Consider the following 21,167-nt stretch of genomic DNA (forward strand, 5'->3'; position numbering starts at 1 on the left):
TTCTAACATACACCCCAGCACCTGACCACACAGCCCATGCCTTCCACACAGCCCAGGCTCCCCTCATCCCACCCCCAGCTTCTACGTCTACCCCACCCCGGTCCCTGTCCCCCCAGCCCCTGCTCTCATGCTCCTCAACCCCGGCACCCCTCCAGCCCCTGCTCCCCGCACCCCCGAGCATCACCCCCCGCCAGCTCTTACCTTAACACCGCCCCCCCCCCCCCCCCAGCACCGGACCATCCCCCCACAGCTTCTTCCTTCACTTACCCCCAACCTCGGTTTCCGTCATCCTCCCCAGCCCCTGGCCCCCCTTCCCAGTAACGGCTTTCACCCCTTCCGGTCTCACCCCCCTCAAGTCCTGGTCCTCGTCCGCCCTTCCCGACCATGCCCAAAGCGGCCCCGGGGCTGAAGAACTGCGCAGGATCCATGGCAAGCAAGTCCTTTATTGCAGGGGAATGGGGCGGGACAGCCCTCGTGCACTCCCGGCTCCCCACGGCGGTGCCCGTCGGACACCCTGGAGCCCCCGGAGCACTCAGGAGGAGGAGGAGGAGGAGGAGGCGCCGGGGCGCCCTAGCGCTGCCACTGCCCGCGCCGCCTGCTCGGGGACCCGGGCCGGGTCGCTGAGGATGGAGGTGGAGATGCTCAGCTGCCGCAGGGAGCTCAGGACGGCTGCGGGGCAGGGGACAGGGGGCTGGAAGGCGTGACCCATCCTGGGGAAGACGGCGCTGCCCGGCCCCACTCCAGCCCCCAGAACGGTGGGACTAGTCGCTCCCCCAGCCCCAGAAGACGCGGTGAAGGGAAACCCACCCTGAGGGGCTTTGGGGTGGCCTGAGCCTGCCCTGTCAAGACGCGGGGTTAGGGCACTTCTGGCTCAGCTGGGGCGTGGGTGTGACAGGAGCACGGGAAAGCACTGAGCACGAGCCCCAGGACATTCCACACATCAGCCCTGCTATCCCCCAGGGCACCCCTGTCCTTTTCCTCTCTGCCTTTCCCTCAGTCCATGCCAACCCAACTTGCTCAGGGAGCCACAGCCAGGCACAGGGCCACCTACTTGGTCGAAGCGCTGGGAGGGAGCAGTGCTGGTCCAGCCAGGCGAGGGATGTTTGGGTGAGGCTCTCCATGCTGGCTGTGGACACCATGCCATTGAAAGACTCGAAGAGGGGCCGGATGATGATACTGAACTGGTGGGATCAGAAGAGTTAAGGACCAGCTTTGCTATGTCAATGGTCTCACTCCTCCCAGTGTGGGCATCACTATCCTATGGCAGCAGAACAGACTTTTTTTTCTGGACATGGAGCAGAACTGCTGGGGCAGCAGAATAGGCCATGGAACAGATCTGCTGAGTGCCTTCCCAGCACAGCACCACACCTGGCACTAGTCCAAACTGCTGGGGTGATGGCATGAGTGTCACCTGGGTAGGCAGTGGAAAAGATACAAAACCCTTGACATGGCTGGGGCTGCCAGAAAAGGTTGCTGAGACACGAGATGTGTCTTCCAGAGCAGGTCAGGGAACCAGCTAGCAAAGTGCTCAGGGGAAAGGCAGAACACCAGCGTGTCACATAAGTTCCCCTGTTGCTCGCAGCCTGCAGGGACCAGCCTCATGATTTTGTGCAGGCAATATCCCACAGAGATACCTCCACCACAAGCATGTCCTGGAGTGCATGTTGGCTTTATGATACTCCATGTCCTGAGGAAGGAGCTCCCCAGCTCTGCATCAGAAGTCACCTCTGCCTTGTCCAGATGTCCTGTGCTGGATGTGACCATGGGCAGCAGTGCCTTTCATCACTCTGCCACTTGGGATTTCACAGACCTCAAAGGCTCTGCCAGTGAGTCCCAGTGTGTCTAATCCATGCTCACAGAGGAGCAGATCCAGCCCTTTCCCCACAGCTTCCTTGGCCCTTGATTGTCTCCATCCCTATGTTTCCAGGGTATGCCATGCAACCACCAAGACCAAGCCATCATGTCCCCAGCTTTGTGTCTGGACCTTTCCTAATCCATGGCTGCTGCCTCTCAGAGCCAGTTACCATGTCATCAGGAGCAATTCTCTCCATTAGCTTAGCTCCATTTCCCTTCTCCCTGAGGACCATTTATCCAACTGTCTTTGATCCCTTGGAGAAGAATATCCCTCCTAACCACAGAACATCAGCATGTTCCCACCACATGACTTTGGCTGGGAAACATCTCCCTGTGGTTCCCAAAGCCTCCTGAGCTTAAGGGACACCAAGGACCCAGTAGCAGCAGAAGAATCAGAGCACGTGGTGTCTGGTGGAGGATGAGAGGGAGCAGCAGACACCTGCCCCAAAGGATACAATCCAGAACTTCCAGTTCTGCAGTGTGGAGGAGCGAACGTACTCATCGAACATTCTGCGCATGTGGTCGAAGCGCTGGCGTGTGATGGGCACCCCTGTGGCTGGCAGCTGCTCCTGGCACAGGCTGTGGGGCACAACCAGTGTTGTAGGGCCGTGTTCGGGAGGCTGGGAGCCGCAGAAGCTCAGCAGGAGTTGCCAGTCATTGTCTCTCCCAGGGCAAGTGTGGTACCTGGCCCTACTCCATCCTGTCTCTTGAGCATCAGCTCTCCCACAGAGAGGGTTGAGGAGGGACAGTCAGCTGGGAGGTCCTCCAGGGAGACCTGCCATGTCCTGCTGCTGTCCTGGCACTGCTGCTTGCCCTGTCTGGCTACCCCAAAGCAGGCAGTGCCCCCCAATCTCCCCCAGCCATGGCCCCCTTACTTGATGGAGCCATTGAGCTCCTCAATCTGCACCCGTAGACGCTGTGCCTCATCCTGCAGAGCTGCTCGCTCCTGCTGCAGCTTGCAGATGTACTCGGCTGTCTTTTGCAGGGTGGTGGCCTTGCTGACCTGGGGGACCGTGGAGTGAGAGGGCAAGGGGGGCCAGACCACCCTTGCACAGCCGCACTGTGTGCCTGCTGTGTGCTCCTGCCTCCTGCACCACAGGCTGGGGTGCAGGAGAGGAGCTCTGTGTTGTGGGTCACAGCAGGGTTGCAGTGTCTCTGGGTGATGCCATGTCCCTGCATGCCCAGGGCTGGCCCTGGCTGCTCACCTTGATGCTGGGCTGAGCACTCAGTGTGCTCACCAAGCTGTGCAGCGTGGTGAAGCCAAGCTTGATGTTGAAGCGTCTCTTCTGCTCAGCGGAGATGTGTGTGATGCGCCGGCTCTCCAGCTGCAGGTCAGCGCCGTCAGGCACCTCCCAGCAGCAGGGACAACCATGGGCCATCAGTCCCACTGGGGACAGGCTGGCCCAAAGCTTGAAGTGAGGGTGGATGGTGTCTTGGGGGGAGGAGGAAAGGGGGGGTGCAAATGAAGTTGGCAGATCATGCCATACCTTGCTGGACTCAGGCCTTCTCAGACAGGACGTGGGCTGGTGCAGGGAGATGCTAGTGCCCAGCCTTGTGGTGGGTCCTAGGGAAGCCTGGCTGGGCTTGGGCCAGTCACTGCCTGAAAAAGCAGATATAAAGAGAGGGATAACAACAGCGCTCATGACAAGATGATGTCTCAGCACCTGGGACAGGCAGAGAGGGGCATCCCACTAGTGCTGCCTCCACCCCAGGACAAGCCACCCCACTCAGCTGATGGGGATGCTCCACTTCAACCTCCAAGTACACATTATCCCAAATCCCATTCATTTCACAGCTGCTCAGAAATGGGAACATCTGGGATTTGACCTTTTAAATTCCCAGCATTTCTTGGGGTGGAAGTTGTGTGGAGAGAGCTGTGAGGGCAGCAAGCTTGTGGTGTGCAGCACCAAACTAAACTGGGAACAACATGAGAGCCTTGTTTCCAGCAGCCACGCTGGTTACTGTGGGTGAAAGCGGATGCTTCTTGCTCCAAAACCAAGCTCTGCGGTTTCAAAACCACAGTCTGACATTTTGCTCCATTTTTGTCTTTTCCTATTTCTGCTTTTGCTGCTGGAGAAAGAGGCAGGCAAAGAGGCACTGAAGGAACCCTCCATGCTCAGCTGGATAAATGGAAATAGCTGTGATTGAAGCCAAAATGAAAATTCCCACTGTGTTTGGTCCAAGCTCTCTGCAGGAATCCCTGTGCCCTGTGGTGCTCCAGACTCACCACAAGTGAAGGTGGGGGACAGCTGCTCTGCCTTGGGGACTTGCAGGGGGCCTGGCTGGGTGCCCACTGTGTGCAGCAGCACTTGGGAAGGGCTGGAGCCAGGAGCGAGTCCTGGGCTCATCTGGGCCATTCTGGAGAGGAAGGTGGCAGGCACTCTGGAGACGGTGCTCTGCTGCTGGGAGAAGGCAGAGGGAAAGGGGAATTGGAGGATCAGAACCCCATGCACACCAGGGTTGGCCATTGCCCAGGCACTGGCAGCCAAACCCCCACGAGGGGATGGGGAAGGGGGATGTGCAGCTCCATGCCACCATCTGCAGGAGCAACCCCAGCACCCCAGGAAAGGGGCCTTGCAAGCCGGATATCTCTCACCTCTACCTTGGTTCTTTTACCAAGGAGAAGAAACTCAGACCTCCTGCCATCCCCAGTCACCCACCCACATGCCCCCTTCTCGCCTCCATTTCTGTCCAGCCCACAGCAAAGTGTGACCTCCAAAGCCCATGTCCACCCCTTACCCAGCAGCCAGGAGAAGGCAATTCCCAACACAGGGGGTTGTTGAGTGCTTACCGGGGAGGCTGGGGCTGTGGGCATGAGTCCTGCACCCATCGGACAAGGAGTATCCAGTGTCAGGTCTTGCTTGGCTGAGGGGGCAGGGAGCAGATGGGCGCTGCTGCGTGGGGCTGTTGGGGCTGGGGTGACTTTCCCTGCCTCAGGAGACAGCCAGCCCCTCCCTGCACCAGAACTGCTGCAGCCCCTTCCCTGCTGGATTGCCCCAGAGAACAGGGATGCACCTCTGGAGGAGGAGCCTGTTCTCTTCACAACAGGGATGTTCTCAGGAGCGTTGTGCAGGCAGGGAGCCCCAACACCTCCTCAAGCAAGCAGAGGGCCATGACAGTACCCAAGGGACCTGTCCCATCACACCCACAGGCAGCATATCAGGCAGGACACCAGTGACCCCCCAGCCCGTTGTGCCAACAGGGGCATAGAAGCCAGACTGGGGACACAGGAACTTCCCAGCAGTGTCCTTAGCCAAGTCCTGGGATTGGGCTGCATCTCCCTCTGAGGCTACTGAAGCTAGGGTGATCCCTCAGGCATGGCTTCACCCCTGTGTTTGGAACTACCCCCCTATGGGGACCGCCATGTGCCCTGCCCAGTATTTCCTGTGTCCCAACCCCAGGGAGAAATAGGGTCTCCACTCTCATCCCCACAATAGCATGCCCCCCCCACCTCACTCCTGTGTCCCCCCACAGCCCCCCAACCCTGTTACCTGTGGTCAGGAGCTGGCTCGGGCAGGGGTTGGGCTCGGACAGGTGGGACAGGGGGTGTCCTGGCAGCCTCCTTGCCTTGGTGCCACTGGGCTTCACCTTGGGCCGCCCACCCCCACCCTGGGGCAGCCCCTTTGGGGGGGCAAACCTGGGGTTGCCCAGCAGGGTGGGGGGCAGTAGCTGGGAGGCAGCAGGGCTGGGGTACCCCTGGGGCCCCATGCCTGTGGTATAGCCCAGCCCTGGGACGTAGGGAGCGAAGCAAGGGCTTGAGAGAGGGGAGGCAGGATGGGTGACAAGCGAGGGGTCAGGTGAACTGCTGTAGGGGAACTTAGAGCAGGGGGCTGAGGCAGCGGAGAAGGGGGGTTCCAGGCTCACCAGTGGTGCCCGGGGGGATGGGATGGGGGAGACATAGTGGGGTGCTGGTGGCTCCAGGCTGAGGCACTTGCCAGGGAAGTCATACTGCAGTGTGGGCTTGTGTCGGAGCTGGGGGCTGAGGCTTCTGGGTGCCACATCGTGGGGTTCGGGGGGCAGGGGGGCCAGGGGCAGCTCAGAGCCCAGGAAGGCACTGTGGAGGCTGAGCTGGGAGACACCACTGGGCTGCAGAAGACATGGCAGGGTCAGGGCAGGTGACTGGTACACCACCCTTAAGCCACAGCCTGCAGGCTGCGATTCCACTCACCTGGAGGAGGGTGCCAGGTAGGAGTGGGGCCTCGGGGCTCACAGGCAGACCCCGAGAACCCATCAAGGATCCTCCACTGCTGAACAGGGGCTCAGCCATGGGCAAGAAGGAGGGTGGATCCTGGTAACCCAGTTGTGTCTGAGATGGCAGTGACCGGTGGCTGGTGAAGATTTCTGCAGAATCAAGTGGAGACACAGTGACCGCCATAAGCGGACCTGCCCAGAGAGGAGGGTGACACCCTGAGGCATGAGGGGTGGAGCCATGCCCTATTACTGGCAACTGCACTTTTTGGGGCCAGGGCAGCTCCAGCACATTTTCATCCAGGGCCAATGTTGCCATATGCATAGGGGCAGAAAAACTCACCTGGAATGCCACCCAGGTGTGGGGACCCCATCCTCAACACCCAGCTGAGCTCCACGTGCTCCAGCCCCAGAGCTGTTCCCAGAGGTGTGTGTTGCTGTATCAGCCCCAGGCTGGGACAGGGACTGTGACACCCTGGCTGGGGGGCAGGCATAGCAGAGGGGATGGACAACCAGGCCATGGCATTCCCAAGCCATGGGGATGGTCCCCTCGCATTGGTGACAAGTTCTGTGTTGCCTAGTCCAGTGCTGCTGTGCATGCAGCCTGCGGCTAACCACATCCCATGGCCTTCCCGAAGCCGAGCCGCGTGACCCTGCCACGACTCCCGCTCCCTTCCTCTCTCCTTCCCACAACCCTGGTCCTTCCGCAGCCCCAGACACCACAGCACAAAGGGCTGGCCTCATAATTTTGGCAGCTGTCTCCCTGGGCACATCAACCCCATGAATGCTTTGGCTCAGTGCCTATGTGAGTGCTGGTTCAGGCATTGCCACAGGGAGGGTTTTTCATGGAGAGGATGACTGTGGGACACAGATGGCACTGCTGGATGCTTCCCTGTAGGATGGAGCAGGAGAGTTCACTGGGTTTGCTGCCTGGCACAGCACAATGCCTGAGCAGCCACCGGGGACAGGCACTTGCATGTCCTCTGGGAAGCACCCATCTGTGCTCTCCAGCCCTTGGCTAGCACTGGCAGTGCCAGCTCCAGGCCCTGCTGCCAGTTCTGCATGCCTGGTGTTCACAGCCATGCTCAGGGCACCATCTGTGGTCCAGCCTCCAGCACCTGGGGTGCCCTGGTTGGGACTCACAAAGGCCTGACATCCTGCTGAATCTACACCAGAGGAGCAAACACACCAGCCGTTTGGGATGCCATGGGACTGGGCACAGTGATGATTCCAGCGTGCCATGTGCTGGCCATCTGAGGGGAACACTGATGTGAGACAGGACAGAGCCACTGCTGAGATGTCCCAGTCAGCTCTCAGACTGCCCCTTACCCCTGCCACAGCCATAGTGAATCCCTGGCAGCATGTCAGGGCCATCCCTGCCCCTCCACAGGCCAGCACTCTGTGTGCTGCAGTGCTTCCAGGCAGGAGCTTGGCCTTCCTGGGATGCAGTCCAGCCCCACATTGCCCCCACCTCAGCCATGGCCACACCAGGGTGTCCCTGCCACCAGCAGTGAAGCTCTGCAGGTATTTATAGGCATTTGTGGTACCCAGCCTGTCAGATCCGATTGTACTTCTCACCATGCCTGTCAGACTCTTGTGCCTCTCACTGTGGTACAGAGATGGAAGGTGGCTGGCAGTCCCTGGGAACCTTGTCCTCCCTTTCTCCCACCCCTTCCTCACCCCATAGGTCTTGCCCATGCTCCTCCTCACTGTTGCATTGCCCTGTTTTGCTCCAGGCATTTTGGCATGGCCAGGGCACAGCCTGCTCAAGGGAGAAGAGTCTGTGTGGTCAGCAAACCACACCTTTGGTATCTTGCTCAAACCTGGGGGTGCTCTCCAATGTGATTGGACCTTCCCAACCTAAAGACCCTCCAGCATTTGTCCCAGGCTTTGAGAAGGGCCCTGCTGTGCAGCAGGGCATTGCCACCCCATGGGATGGACAGACCAGACCCAGTGCCCAGCACCAATCCTACCTGGAGCACAGTGCCAGCAGGGCACAGGGCTGGTCTGCTCCCTCACCTCTGCCATCAGGACTTCTCCAACTGCCTCACATCTCACTCCAGCACCCACCACAGACATGAAATGCTTCCTCATTTGGGGATTAGTTTGCAGGCATTGACTGACAGACACTGAGCTCTGCCACACCACCCCACACAATGACAGCCCTGTGTCCCATGGCGCCCACTCCACATGCCTGCCCTGTGTAGCTTTTCACGAGGCTGCTGCGTGATCCTTGCTCCCAAGTTGCCTGCTCTGCTGAAAAAGTGACCTTTTGGGACATAATGGGGTTGGCTGGCACCCAGCACCTCAGTCTTTTCTTCCCACTCTCTTCACAGCCCCAGAGCTACATGGCACACACAGTGCTCAGATGTAACACCTTATCACTCAGGGAACTGTTCTGTCCAGGACAAAACTCCCACCAACAGGTGGGAGCACCCCATGGGATGCTGCTCTGTCCCAGGACATAGTAGCCTGGCAGACCAGGAGCCACAGCTAGACTTGGGACCCTCCCCAGCCCCAGCAGTATCCCTGGGCTGAGGTGCTGGACATGGTCAGAGGAGGAAGGGATGTCTCTTTGTGATGCTGTGGTCTGAAGTAAGATGCATCCCATTGCCAAGAAGCACCCTGAAGCAAAACGCAGACCTTTTCCCTGGAAAAAAAGCCAACCTGACTGATGCATTGGTTCAGAAAGGAACCATTGTGCTCCTGCCATCTCCTGCTGAGCTTGAGGCCATGCTGGGTCCTCAGAGAGGTGCTGGAGCTGCTGCTGTGACACCATACAGGACCTCTCAGGATAAGGGACACTTATCAAGTGTCAATTTGACCCACTTGGAGCTGTTGCACCTTCCAGCAACTGATGCTCAGGGGCACCAGGGCACAGAAGATGAAGCACCAGCCATGTCAACAGACCCTCTTCCAAGCATGCCTCACTCTGATGGGATATCTGGTTGGAATGAGTTGAGAGGGTGCTGGCAGGAGTCTTCCCACCTCATCCATCCCAGAAACATCCATCCCAAGGGCACCCATGCAACCACCTGCCCTGGCACATGGGGTGCCCAGCCTGCTCCCTGCCAGCATCTGGTCTTGCAACACCCCACAGCCATATGGCGCAAGTACCCTTTTTTCCTCCTCCTGGAGGAAGTGGAGATGGGCCATGGAGTTCCAGGGTGCTCACAGAGGGGTCTGGAGATGCTGGTGCTGCCCAAGGTGACTAGCCATAGCTGAGTATCCACCAACCCCCACCAGTTTCCACCCTGCACAGTGTGCCCAGGCCACCAGCTCTGGCATGTTTGAGGGCAAAGCTGGTCCCCAATAGTGCCTTGCCCTGGCATTTGGGGACACTGTCGGAACCAGGACATGTCCCAGCCGACTGCATGGACATTCACAGCTCAGAGCCTTCATGGCAGCATGGAGGAGTTTGCCACTGCCCACTTGCTGGTGTTCCCTCAGCAGCCCTCTGCCTCAGCTGGAAACCAGCACCAGATTTGTCTTTGGGCAGCCTGGCAGGGACAGCGACTTGTCCCCAGGGGATGTAGCACAGCCCAGTGCAGGGTACCAGCTCCAAGCCAACCACCCAGGCTGGCTGGGCAGTGGGGTGGTTGAGGATGAGGAGGGGACTGAGCAGAATCTACTCTCTAGAAGTTTCCTCTTGCTCTGGGGGACAATTGTCCTTCCTCTATCTGCAGCCAAAATGAGGGGCTTTGGCACTCCTTTGGAAATATGTACTTTTTATAGAAATCCCCTCCCACAGCTCCTGGCCAAGCCCTTCCTGACCTTCCATGGCTCTTTCCAGGGGCAGGCAGGCACAACTAGGCTCTGCCCTCAGCCCCTCACCATCCGTGCTGCTTTTCCCATGCCATTGGATGTCCAGTGTTTTCTGCCTGTCTCAGGAACTCCCACTGCTGCCAGGCCAAACCTGTGATCCCTCATTTTAGACAGTCACAGGGTACAGGGCAGGGTGGGATGTGGTACTGTATCCAGGGTGCCTCTTACCTGATATGTCCATGTCATCCAGGCTGGGTTGCAGGGGTGCCAAATCTGGCTGTATCATGTCAGCATTCCCAACATACGCTGGAAGAGGGCAGAGCTGGAACATCAAGGCCCAGCCACTGCATCCCCAAGACCCACCTTGAGGGCTGCTCCCACCACTGCCCTGACACCTACCTGGCTGCCACATCTCCATGTCACCTCAGAGTCACCCTGTATCACTGCAGCCTGCCCTGGGCAGGGGGAGATAAGTGCCTACCCTGTGGCGAGCCAGGGCCATCCCATCCCACCACTGTCCATCAGCACCTCTAGGGCCTCATCCAGTTCCCAGAAACCCCAGTGAAAGGCTGATTCTTGGCACAGGACCTGGCTGGAGCTGCAGATGCCCATGGGACATGGCCAGGTAGGGACATCAAAGAGTGGCTATTGAAACAGGACCTGCCCTGTGGGGTGGGGCAAATCATCAGGTGCTGGTGATCCCTGGGGAGCTCAGCCCTGGGACAGTGCATGTTGGTGCATAGGGAACCACAGGAGAGGGGGATGATCCCACCCTGTCCAAACACTTCTTAAGCATTCCCTCCCCTGGTGGCTCCTGTTTGGGCAGGACAGGAACAGCCCTTTCCCCTGCTCCATCACAGCAGATGCCAGGGGACTCTGCCTGCCCAAGAGGACTTGACTGGCAGCTCTCAGGCTAAGCCCAGGTGCAGAATCTGGATTCCTCCTCCACATCATGCTGAAGTATGGTCTGCAGCACTTACCATCCTCAGGGAGTGCCTCATGGGTGCTGGGCATCTGTGTCATGGTGAAGAGGGTGTCAGATATGTCCGAGAGGAAGGTGTCCAAATCGAAATGCTGCCTGCTCCCACACTCCTCCTCCTCATCCCCAAGCAGCATGGGCACTACGTTGCAGAAAAGCTGGTTGCACCATTTCTCTGTTGGCCTCCAGACATCCTCATCCTGCATGAGGTAGAGCAAAGGAGCCCAGTGGACACCTTTGGTGGGTAGGGTCCATGTCTGGCTCCCTGGCTGCCCCCGCCGGCAGCTCCCATGCTCCCTGCAGTGTTTGCTCCCTCCAAACCTTAATGACTGGCACATTGCTGCTTCCAGAGGGTGAATCCAGCATCTCAGGTGCTTAGCATTCCATTCCAATGGGCTTATCATGCCCTGGGGCTTTTCTTTGTCCTTCTGCCCAGTGCAGGTGTCCAAATTTTGCTCCCCTTTCTCCCACTTCCCACCCTTTCTCAGCAGACTCACCCGCTTTGGACTGGAGGTCTCTCCCTCCCGTGTGGACTTTCGGAGCTGGAAGGAGAAGACAGCCTATGTCACCCCCCAGGGAGGGAGAGCTCAGGGGGCTAGCCAGCATCCCCCTCCCACACTGGCAAAAGCCTGTCACGTACTGTCCTGTCAGCCATGGATGCAGGTTGGGCACACTGTTCCATCCCACTGCTCGCACTGCTACAGAATGGGGAGCAGCACAGGCAGAGCCACTCACCCGCTTCTTATAGTAGATCCTCCATTTGTGGTACTCCCTCATCACCACTTCAATGCGGCGTTTCCAGTAGTTGCCCTCCAGCACAACAGCCTGGGGGATAGGACAGGGGGTCATGGCTTAGCTCCCCAGCCCCAGCACCCCACAGCCAAGGCTGCTTTCCTTGTGCCATATCAGAAACGCCTTTTCCAGCAAATATATGAAATGCAACACATCCCCAGATCCCCACTATGCCACACAGACCTGCTGCTGGCCCAGAGAGCTGCAAGAAACCCTGCCCTACCTCTGGTTTTCGGTGCTCATCAGCCTCCATGCCCTCCAGAGGGGTGATGAAGCTGCACACAGGGTTTTTCCTTCGCTCCACATCTGCACAGGGGAGAATACAGCTGGCTGCATCCATGCCCCATCCTTATCTCTGCACCTGCACATGATTGTTCCGATGCCAGCCCCATCCCACTGGCACAGCCTGGCATCTGGCAGATAGAGTGGGGTCTGGCCCATACTCACACTGGATGTACCATGCTCTCCAGATCACATTGTTGAGTCGAATTTTATCCCAGCAGAGCAGCCGCAGCCCCTTGAAATTCTTCCACTTTGGAGATACTAGCTTCCCACTGAAACACCAAGCAAAGGGGAGGCTGAGGGGCACCACCTTGAAAGATGCCCAGGGGCCACCAACCTAGTGGCAAATCAGGAGCAGGTACAGCCATGTGGCTCCACTGCAGGTGCTTGCCAGGCACCTGTAGGAGCACCCACAGGAGCATTCCAAGCTCCTGCACATCCTGGGAGCAGCACAGACCTAAATCCTGAGCTTTGCAGACCCACAGGAGGCTTCTCAAACCCCTGAATTAAAGCACAGCACACTGAGGCATTGATTCCTTGATGTTTGAACCCCAGCTTCAAGGCAGGATCCTGCTGCTTCTGACCAAGCCAACTGTATCCTGGCCCTGGGGGACAGGAAGGCAAGTCTCCTGCCCAGGTGAGATGCGTGGTGACGTACTGTAGTGGCTCTTGCTTCATCACAGTGTTTGGGCAGCTAATTCTGGCCCTCCCTTTAACACCAGGCAAGGCTTGGAAATTCTGCCTTCAACTGGGGCAGTCAGGGGCAGCCATTGTGGAGGGTCTGGGAAGGCAGGACAGCACTGGAGGATGTTCAGGATGTTAAGGGACACTTGCCTATTCTCCAAGACAGACAGAGAGTGACACCTGCCCTCAGCCAGAGCTGCTCCGGCCTCTTCTCCACACCGATCCCAGCAAACCTGCACCCCCAGCCTGAGCTGGGCTCCATGCTTCCCATTTCCTGGTTCTCAGAGGCAGCTGTGTTTGTTCTGCAGGTCATCATAGTGGTGGTGGTGATGTCCTTGATGGGACCTGCTGTGCAGGAAGCCTCATTTCACTCCTTGTCTTGTTTCCATCCAGTTGAGGGACACAACCCCTCATGTGCAGCCACTAAGGAGCTTCTGAGGGAGCTCTGCAGGGGAGGCCAGGGTCCGTCTGCCTTACTTTGGTTTCCATTTCACCTTTCCAGCTCTCCCAATGGACTCGGGACAATGCCAGGAGCTCCAGGTGTCCATTTGAGAGCTGGCTGCAGCTGGAAACAGCCACTCAGATATAATTATTGGCTACAGTGGATCACAATTCCAGAGCAAGAGAAGTTTCAAGAAGTGAGAAGTTGCAAAATTAAGAGCAAGCAAGGGATTCTTTTTCTGGGATTTTCTTTTTCTTTTTTTTTTTTTTAAGCTCAGGAGAAAAATTCCAGGGGCCATGTCCCTCTCCAGCAGACAATTTGTACCCTAAGTATCTTGATGCTGCTTTGACTCCCACTTTTCCTTGGTACATGTGTGGAGCAGAAAAGGTGGAGACTGAGCTGGTGTCAGGGTGCTGTATCCCCTGTTCCCAGCCCCTCCAGGTGCCACCAGGCTGTGTCACCGGGGAGGTGCTGGGGATGAGAGTGGTGTATGAAGCCTCTGATGTATTCATTCAAGCTTGTGAAACTTCTAAGTGTGCTCAAATAATGATTTTGGTGGGTTCTGTTTTGACCTGCCTTGAAATCTGCCTCTGGCAGAGGGGGGAGACTGGGGATCCCTACAATTCCAGAGCCTGATGCAGGGATGTGTCTAGGAGCAGGTGCAGGAGTGGATGGGGATGGTCTCCCGAGGGAGACCCAGCCCAACACACAGCCCCAGGGCCTGGGGAAGGACCTGTGACTCCAGCCTGCAGAGAGTTAAGGCTGACACTGACCACTCCACTATTACCAGGATTTTGAACTTTCCCCAGGTGCACAAGGCAAACAGCAAGATGGTGCCAAGTGGAGGAGCCAATGGAAGGGACAGGATTCCTGGGCACATGGCCAGATCCTGCAGGTCAAGGCCATGTTCCTCACTCACAGCCAGCTGAGAAGAGCAGCCTGAGCGTGTGGGACACACCTTGGCCTCGTGTGAGGCCAGTGGGCCATGGCTAGGAGTTGCTGTGGGGGCTGGAGGCAACAGTGAGACGTCTTTGAACTTTACCACCAAATGCCTTTTTCCCCCTTAATGATCCTTTTAGTTTTGGGGCTCAACAGGCTGATCTTTGCTCCCTGCTTTGCCTTGAAAAGGGCCCCACCCTTCCCTGCAAACATTTCCCCTGGGGAATGCAAACTTCACATTGAACCGTGGCAAGGGTATAGGGTGCCTCAAAAAGGCTGGGGTCCTGCTGCCCTACACAGAAGGAGGGGGACACAGATCCTGTCACAGGGTGTTTGTGGGATAGGGTGAGGTGGCAACAGGGCTCAGCCTGGGTCCAACACTGGCATGGGTCCAGCAGAACCTTGTTTGGTCTGTGATTCATTTACCCATCCAGCAGTTTCAGGTGTTGCAAGTCCCTGATTTCTCTTCATTAGCAGCAAGAGGAGCAGGGAAGAGAGGAATGATCTGGAGAGATGCAGGGCTGCACCAGCACACTAGCCCAGTCCCTCTACACAACCCTTGAACAGGATCAGCCTCAAGACCTTGGGGAATGACAGAAGAAAGGAGCCGCAACTCCTGCCACTAATGACAGCAGAGCTACAGTGCAGCCTGGGTGGGTTTAGCCCAAGCACGAGCCTTTCCCACTCATCAGATCCCCTAGAACGGAGGTCTTCTGCCAGAAAAAATGGGATTGGATGATGAACTCCAGTGAGTGCATCCCTGGACTCTCTCCCTGGTGTTCACTACCACTGTGTGAGCATTTAAGGCACTGTGAATTAGAGAATCAATTGCAACAATTTCTCTTCTCCCAGAGGAGACACAGGCTGACAAGAGGATGAATTAGTAGATACCTTGTTTTAAATCACAAGAGAGGCTGAGTGTATACTCCAAGTCACTTCCCAGTCTGGTGTCCCTGCCTGCCAATTCTCCTCTCTGAAGCACAAGACAGATGTTGCCAGGTAAGACCATGAGTGACTGCAGTTCGCATCTCCCAACCTGCCCCAGTTTTCCTTCCTTCAGGAGGATGTTCCCCAGGTCAGTGATTCCCAATAATAAGTCACAGGAGGGGGTGTGGTGATGGAGAGGATGAGCCTTCTTGTGCTAAGGCCACAGTGTGAAGGAGTTTAGCTCCACCCTCAACTTTTTCAGTAATGAGATGCAGCCGGGTGGGCTGCAGGGACAACATTCTAGGGAAGGATTCAAGGAATGCAGGATGTTGCAGGAGAAGGAGTGGGAAAAAATCATTAAGCAGGAAGCTGCTGTAAATGTCCTGGAATATAGGTAAAAAGGAACTGCTTCATCCTAGCCTTAGGAGGAAGACCTCAGAGAGGGGAGTTGCCTCTCTTTGGGGGATCTGAGGAAACAAGTTACTGCTGGAAGCAAACCCTGATGTGGAGAGAGCATTTCTTTACCAGTGAGGGGTGATGCACAGTCCTGCCCATGGAAGGAATATAAGTCATATCTCCAGAATGATTGCTTAGGCTGAGACAGGACTGCTATAATGTCTGTGAAATGCAGAGGAGGAATGCTGGAGAGGGGAGGAATTCCAACTGTAGCCATTGAAAAATATTTAGGGAAAGTTTAGTGAGTTGCTTTTGAACTGGTGTGAACGCAGATAACAAAGGATGGATGGCTGCAGCAGTCACAGCTCACCGGGAAACAGGATAGTTTTCCCCTCTGGTCCACACTGTTATGGCCAAGTCTGGACACTGTGTTCAGTGGACAAAGAGGAAGGTTTACAAACTGGAGTGATCCTGGAGGAGGATTATCAAGGTGGTTGGGGACTAATATGCATGACAGAAAATGATTGTGAGGGATGGGCTTGTTCATCCTGAAGAAGGCAAAGAGAGAATTACTGCCATCAGCTGCCCAAAGGAGGAGATGGAGCTAGGCAGTTGTGTCTGAGAAAGGCCAAGAGAAAATGGACATAAGAATTGGAACAGGTAAACCCCAAACTAGAGCCACAGACAGCAATTGCCTGTGGTGGAGGGGCTGCCCTGGGCAGGTTGGACAGGTGGTGAGCTCACATCCTAGGTCTCCATCTATCAAAGTGATGGCCCTGAGCAACCTGACCTGGCTTTGGATCTGGCCCTGCCCTATACTAGGGTTGGATGAGGAACTCCACAAGTACCTCCCAGGTGACAGCTTACAGTGGTTTCTCCTTGGTTAGGAAGTTAGTCTGAGTTTAACTGTGGGTGCTCTCCTGAGGGCTGGAGGATATTGGGCTGGTGACTCTGGTGTCTGAGGCTGTGCTGCCTCTACGAACCTGGCTGGGAGGGGAGGTGTGAAATGGCAGGTGATGCAGACAACACTAAATGTAGAAATGCTCCAAGAACACTTAACTCCATCTTCCCACCCTGATACCTTTCTTCAGCTGCTGCCTACAAGTGTGTAAAAAATGTATTAGCAGAAGAAAGGCTGAGTGAGCTGGGGTTGTCCAGCCTGGAGAAGAGAAGGCTTGGGAGTGACCTTAGAGCCCCCCAGTGCTTAAAGAGGGTCTGAAAGAGCTGGAGAGGGATTTTGGACAAGGGCCTGGAGTGACAGGACAAGGGGGAATGATTTCACAGTGTCAGGGGGCAGGGACAGATGAGATACTGGGAAGAAATTCTTCCCTGTGAGGGTGGTGAGGTCCCAGCACAGGTTGCTCAGAGAAGCTGTGGCTGCCCCATCCCTGGAAGTGTCCAAGGCCAGGCTGGACGAGGCTTGGGTGAGTGTCCCAACTACATAGGAGCCAGTATCTACACTGCCATGCTCAGTGCAGGCATGGAATGAGCCACTGAGTTCCGGGGGTAGGGAGAACTGGAGCAATGGAGCCCTGACTGCAGTGGAATGGCCAGCCCCCAATCACATACAGTACTCCAACTGTCAAAGCCCTTGTACCCTGTCTGTTTCCACTCTGCCTGGGAGCTCCAGAGCCCAGGGGCACACTGAAGCTGCCTTGCACCTCATGAGTCTATAGTTCAAGCCCCCAGGTGTGACAATGTACGTTTCTGCAGCCTCAAAGCTTCAGGGCTCAGGTATAGAAAGAATGGAGCTGGGAGAGGAAGAGAGAGTGAGGCCACCAGTGTCTCTATGTCCCCTGTTTGTGGCATTCAGGGGTGACCTGCCCAATCAAGAGGCATGATCCTCACCTGGGTCACCCCATGCTGATGCTCCCTGTACTCCCACAGAGCACTGCCTTCCCCAGCCACTTGCAGCAGAGCTGTGCTGTGCTGGCTGCTGGCAAACTGGGATGATCCCATCCACCATCTGGGATATGGTGACAGGTCAGATGTGCACAGCTATGTGGGAACTGGTACCCTTGGAGTGCTGTCTCTGCCTAGCATCCCCAATGATGTCCTGACAGTGACCACATTTCATATTGCATTGAGTAGTCAAGGACTCCAAGGCAAACCTGAGAGCTCAGCCACTGGATAAGATCCTACATGAGGCAACAGGCACCTCTTCAAGGCTGCTTTGCTGAGGTTTTGCTTTCACATGGTAGGACTATGTTTCTATCATCTAGGTTTTCACATTTGGACATTTTGGGAAAGCTAGGCAAGCAGTTTGGCACTGACTCCAACAGAGCAAGTCATGCTTATGCCATGCAGGAGAGAACTCAAAACCTTGGGGCTTGGCAAAGAAGGGGAGCTGCCTCCAAGAATATGGACCATGGCCATAGAAGACACATTGCAGTCTGTTCTGTTGTCACCAAAGAGCTGTAACTGGGCTTTGGCAATTGGTGTGGCAGGGGAACAATGCAGTCATGCATCTAATTTTGCAGGAGAGAAGGAGGAAAGCTTTCAGGAGATCTTGGACAAAACCCATGCAGCCATCCACTCCCAAGTGCTGCTGCATGTCATGGAATAACCTCAGGACATGGGGACAGAGTCAAGGATGGAAGTCAGGACTCCTGTTCTGGGCTAGATTGCCAAAGAACTGAGTGTTAGCTGTCCACAGAGTCTCTGCTGCTCTACAGAGTGAGCTAGATCTGGCCATGGGGGAAATACAGCTGGGCACAGGGACACCAGATCTCATCAGAGAATGGAGGAGAGTCAAGGTACACGTGAACAGAGAAGCTTCTCACCTGGCTCCATAGCCAACAACCCAACATCAGCTCTTGCCCCCTGAAACTTTCCAGGATGGCAATTTCTGAGCATATCATCACATCCCATAGAGAAGAGGAGGAGGAGGAGGAGGAGGTCAGATGGAAACAAATTCCTGGCTGGGGAACAGGGCTCAGCTAGCGTGCTGCCTTCAGCTAGCTGGGGGTCCATAAGACACATGCAAGGGCTCTAGGACTCACCTGTACTCCAGGCTCATGCACTCAAAGAGCCGAGTGAGGGTCGGGTCGATACTCCGGGGATCAGCTGGCTCAGGCTCGGCACGGTGGTGCCGTCGCCGGGGCAGTGAGTCGCTGTGCGGGCACGACACCATGAAGTGACCACTGTGGATGACCTGGGAGGAGTTCTGTGCCGCAGTGTTGGGTACTGTGCCACCCATAGCTGCATCCTCTGAGTCAGAGTCAGAGTCAGAGACGGGGCAAGGCCCAACCGGAGGCTCCAGGAAATGTCCCGGTAGTCCCACCTGAGCTCCTGCCATTCCTGCTGCCTACTGGGGAGCCCTTATGGATCTGACCCAGCACTGTGATCCACATCCCAGTTGAGCTGAAGCCCTACAGGCACTGCATTGGCATTGAGCACATGCTGTTGGGCCCTACAGGACACTTGTACCACGCCTCTTCCTAAGCACCTCCTTCACCCAGCCCACACAGTCTGTTCCTCGTTCCAGGGTTCAGCGCTTGTTCCCCAGGGTGGATTCACTGCCAGCTCTATTTATAGTGCTGGTGGCTGATCCCGCCCATGGCACACCATCAGCAGGACACATCCAATAGGCACCAGGCACCAGCCACCAGAGCTTCAGCTCCATGCCACCGTCCTGCTCCAGCAATGTCCTGACAACTCCAGCTTTTACATCCCCCACACACCTGGGGAGGAGCACTTTGGGTCCCCTGTCCCCCCTTGCTGTGGCCAAGGGTTGGCTGGCAGTTGCCTCTGTTTACCCAGAGTTAATCGCTGATCCCAGGTGCTGGTGGAGTGAGGAGCGGGCAGTATTTACCCAGTGTCTCTGCTTTAATGGATCTCCCTGCACTTTCAAGGGAACAAATAAAGATTAAGGGACACAAACAGGTTAAATTATAGCAACGGGCACTCAGCTCAGCACAACACAGGCCAAGGCACTGAGCCAAGTGCCGAGCTGAGAAACAGCCCCAGGAAAACCTGCTCCAAGCTGTGACCTGGCAGGAGAGGGGATACAAACAACAAATGTGAGAGAGAACAGCTATGAGCTTGGGTGTGGTGGGATTTACACACCTTGTGGTCATACAGTCCTTAAAATCAAAGAATCATCAAATCCTAGAATGATTTGGGTTGGACGGGACGGTAAAACTCACCTCATTCTATTCCCCTTCCACTAGACCAGGCTGGAACCTTCCACTAGACTAGGGACACCTTCTACGAGAACAAGTTGCTCAAAGCCCTGTCCAGCCTGGCCCAGAATACTTCCAGGGATGAGGCAGCCACAGCTTTTCTGGGCAGCTTGTGCTGGGACCTCACCACCCTCACAGGAAAGAATTTTTTCCTAATATCCAGTTTAAATCCACCCTAGATTGCCTTCACCTCTGAGGTTTCCTGAGAGAGGCAGGCAGGCAGGCAAGACTTGATGCACCAACCCCCTGCTCCATGACAGTGGATCTTGGATAAATACAGGATGTGGAATGTGCCATCCCAGCCAGATCTATGTTGCAGGCATCTGCTCACTGACTTGAGCCACAGAGGGACACAGCACATATAATTTCACACTTAAACCTCTTCTTTTCTGTCTAGTTTCTGGCAACTTCTGTCCCAGCCCCACATCCTGGAAGGAGCACACGTGCCTGGAAAACACCCAGGCACAGATCTTAGGTACCTCTGATGGAGATACAGTATAAATGAATGGGATAAACCCAACATAGATGACTGCAGGCATTGGAACCCTAATCCAGTTTGTGGATGGAGCTGAATATTTTCCATACCACCCAGGTGAGTCCAAGAAGGGTTAGCAGCTATTCCAGCTATCTTTTCTAGAGCTGGAAGAAGACTATGCACAAAAAACTGGTTTGGACAGCTTCTACAATGGTTGGTGCAAACCTCCCTTTGGGACCATTTCTTCACTTAAGGACCATTTCTTCATTTTCCAGCCAGATTTCTGTGGGTCTGTAGCTTTTTTTCCCTTCTGTGATTCATTACAACCACCTCAGCCTGTCCCAAGCTGCCTGTCAAGATGTTGAAGAGAGAAGTAATTTTAAAAGTACTTTCTGCATACATTTTAAAGCAGTGATGGGCATGTGAGCGTCCTGGGAAACTAAGAATTACGCAAGGCACAAAGAAATAAACATGCCACAGATACAGAGGCTTTCTGGGCACATTCCACTCATGCTGTGCAAAAGAGACTTCACAGGATTTTGACAAAAACCATTTGCCATCTGTTCACCAGCCATGGGCAGACTTCAGTCCTCTGGGACAATGTATGTTTGAGGGAAACAGAGAGGTACATCAGTGAGGCTTTTATGAACATCACAACTCCCTCATTCCTGGTCCATCAGCTCTTGTCCTGCAGAGAAGGGAAATCCCATGGGCAAAGGGCATCCAGCCTAGGGAAAGGGGTCACAGATCCTTAGTCAACCAGGGAGCAGAGTAGGAGTCCTACACAGGGACAGGTAAGCTGCAGAGCTGAGGAATTTTGGAAAAGACTGTTTGGATCTCAAAATGTGTGATGCCAAGTACAGCTGTAGGGATGCAACACAGTCTTGGAGAGAGTGTGGCAAGGGAGATGTAGTCCAGAATGCTACACAAGATGAGCGCCCCAAAGTTGTCCCAAAAATGTCCCAAAGGTGCACTGACACATGGGTGGTTAGAGACCACAGCCCCTAGAACACTGCTCCAAAATTATCCTGACATCACACTCAGAGGTGCAGAGAAACAACCTGTGCCTGGGAGGGGAATGGCTGGTACAGAAGGGCTAGATTTACTAGTAGCTGAAGAAACTGGGGTTGGATAGGACTTGCACAAACATGGAGATCTCCATGTGATCCAGACAGCACCAGGGCACTGGTGTGTGCAGTCACAGAAGTGCTGGGTGGGGATGGCTGGGCTCAGACCTGCCTGGTTCAAGAGAGGCAGAGG

The 21,167-nt window shown here is 55.7% G+C and overlaps 1 protein-coding gene across 1 annotated transcript; it reads right to left on the reverse strand.

Moving 5' to 3' along the window:
• Positions 1-237: 237 nt before the first annotated feature.
• Positions 238-18,546, reverse strand: MLXIPL (MLX interacting protein like). The gene is given in 17 exon segments (XM_066201692.1): positions 238-669; positions 1,052-1,181; positions 2,310-2,433; positions 2,730-2,857; positions 3,060-3,179; positions 3,342-3,454; positions 4,082-4,253; positions 4,646-4,719; positions 5,346-6,003; positions 6,005-6,195; positions 10,036-10,113; positions 10,788-10,986; positions 11,284-11,328; positions 11,522-11,611; positions 11,802-11,884; positions 12,026-12,132; positions 18,251-18,546. Coding segments are annotated over 17 exon segments (2,745 nt in total). The 3' UTR covers positions 238-532.
• Between the last annotated feature and the right edge of the window lie 2,621 nt (positions 18,547-21,167).

The sequence above is a fragment of the Chamaea fasciata genome, unplaced genomic scaffold (genome assembly GCF_029207755.1).
Source record: "Chamaea fasciata isolate MVZ Bird 193981 ecotype frontalis unplaced genomic scaffold, bChaFas1.0.hap1 SCAF_21, whole genome shotgun sequence".
NCBI lineage: Eukaryota > Metazoa > Chordata > Aves > Passeriformes > Sylviidae > Chamaea > Chamaea fasciata.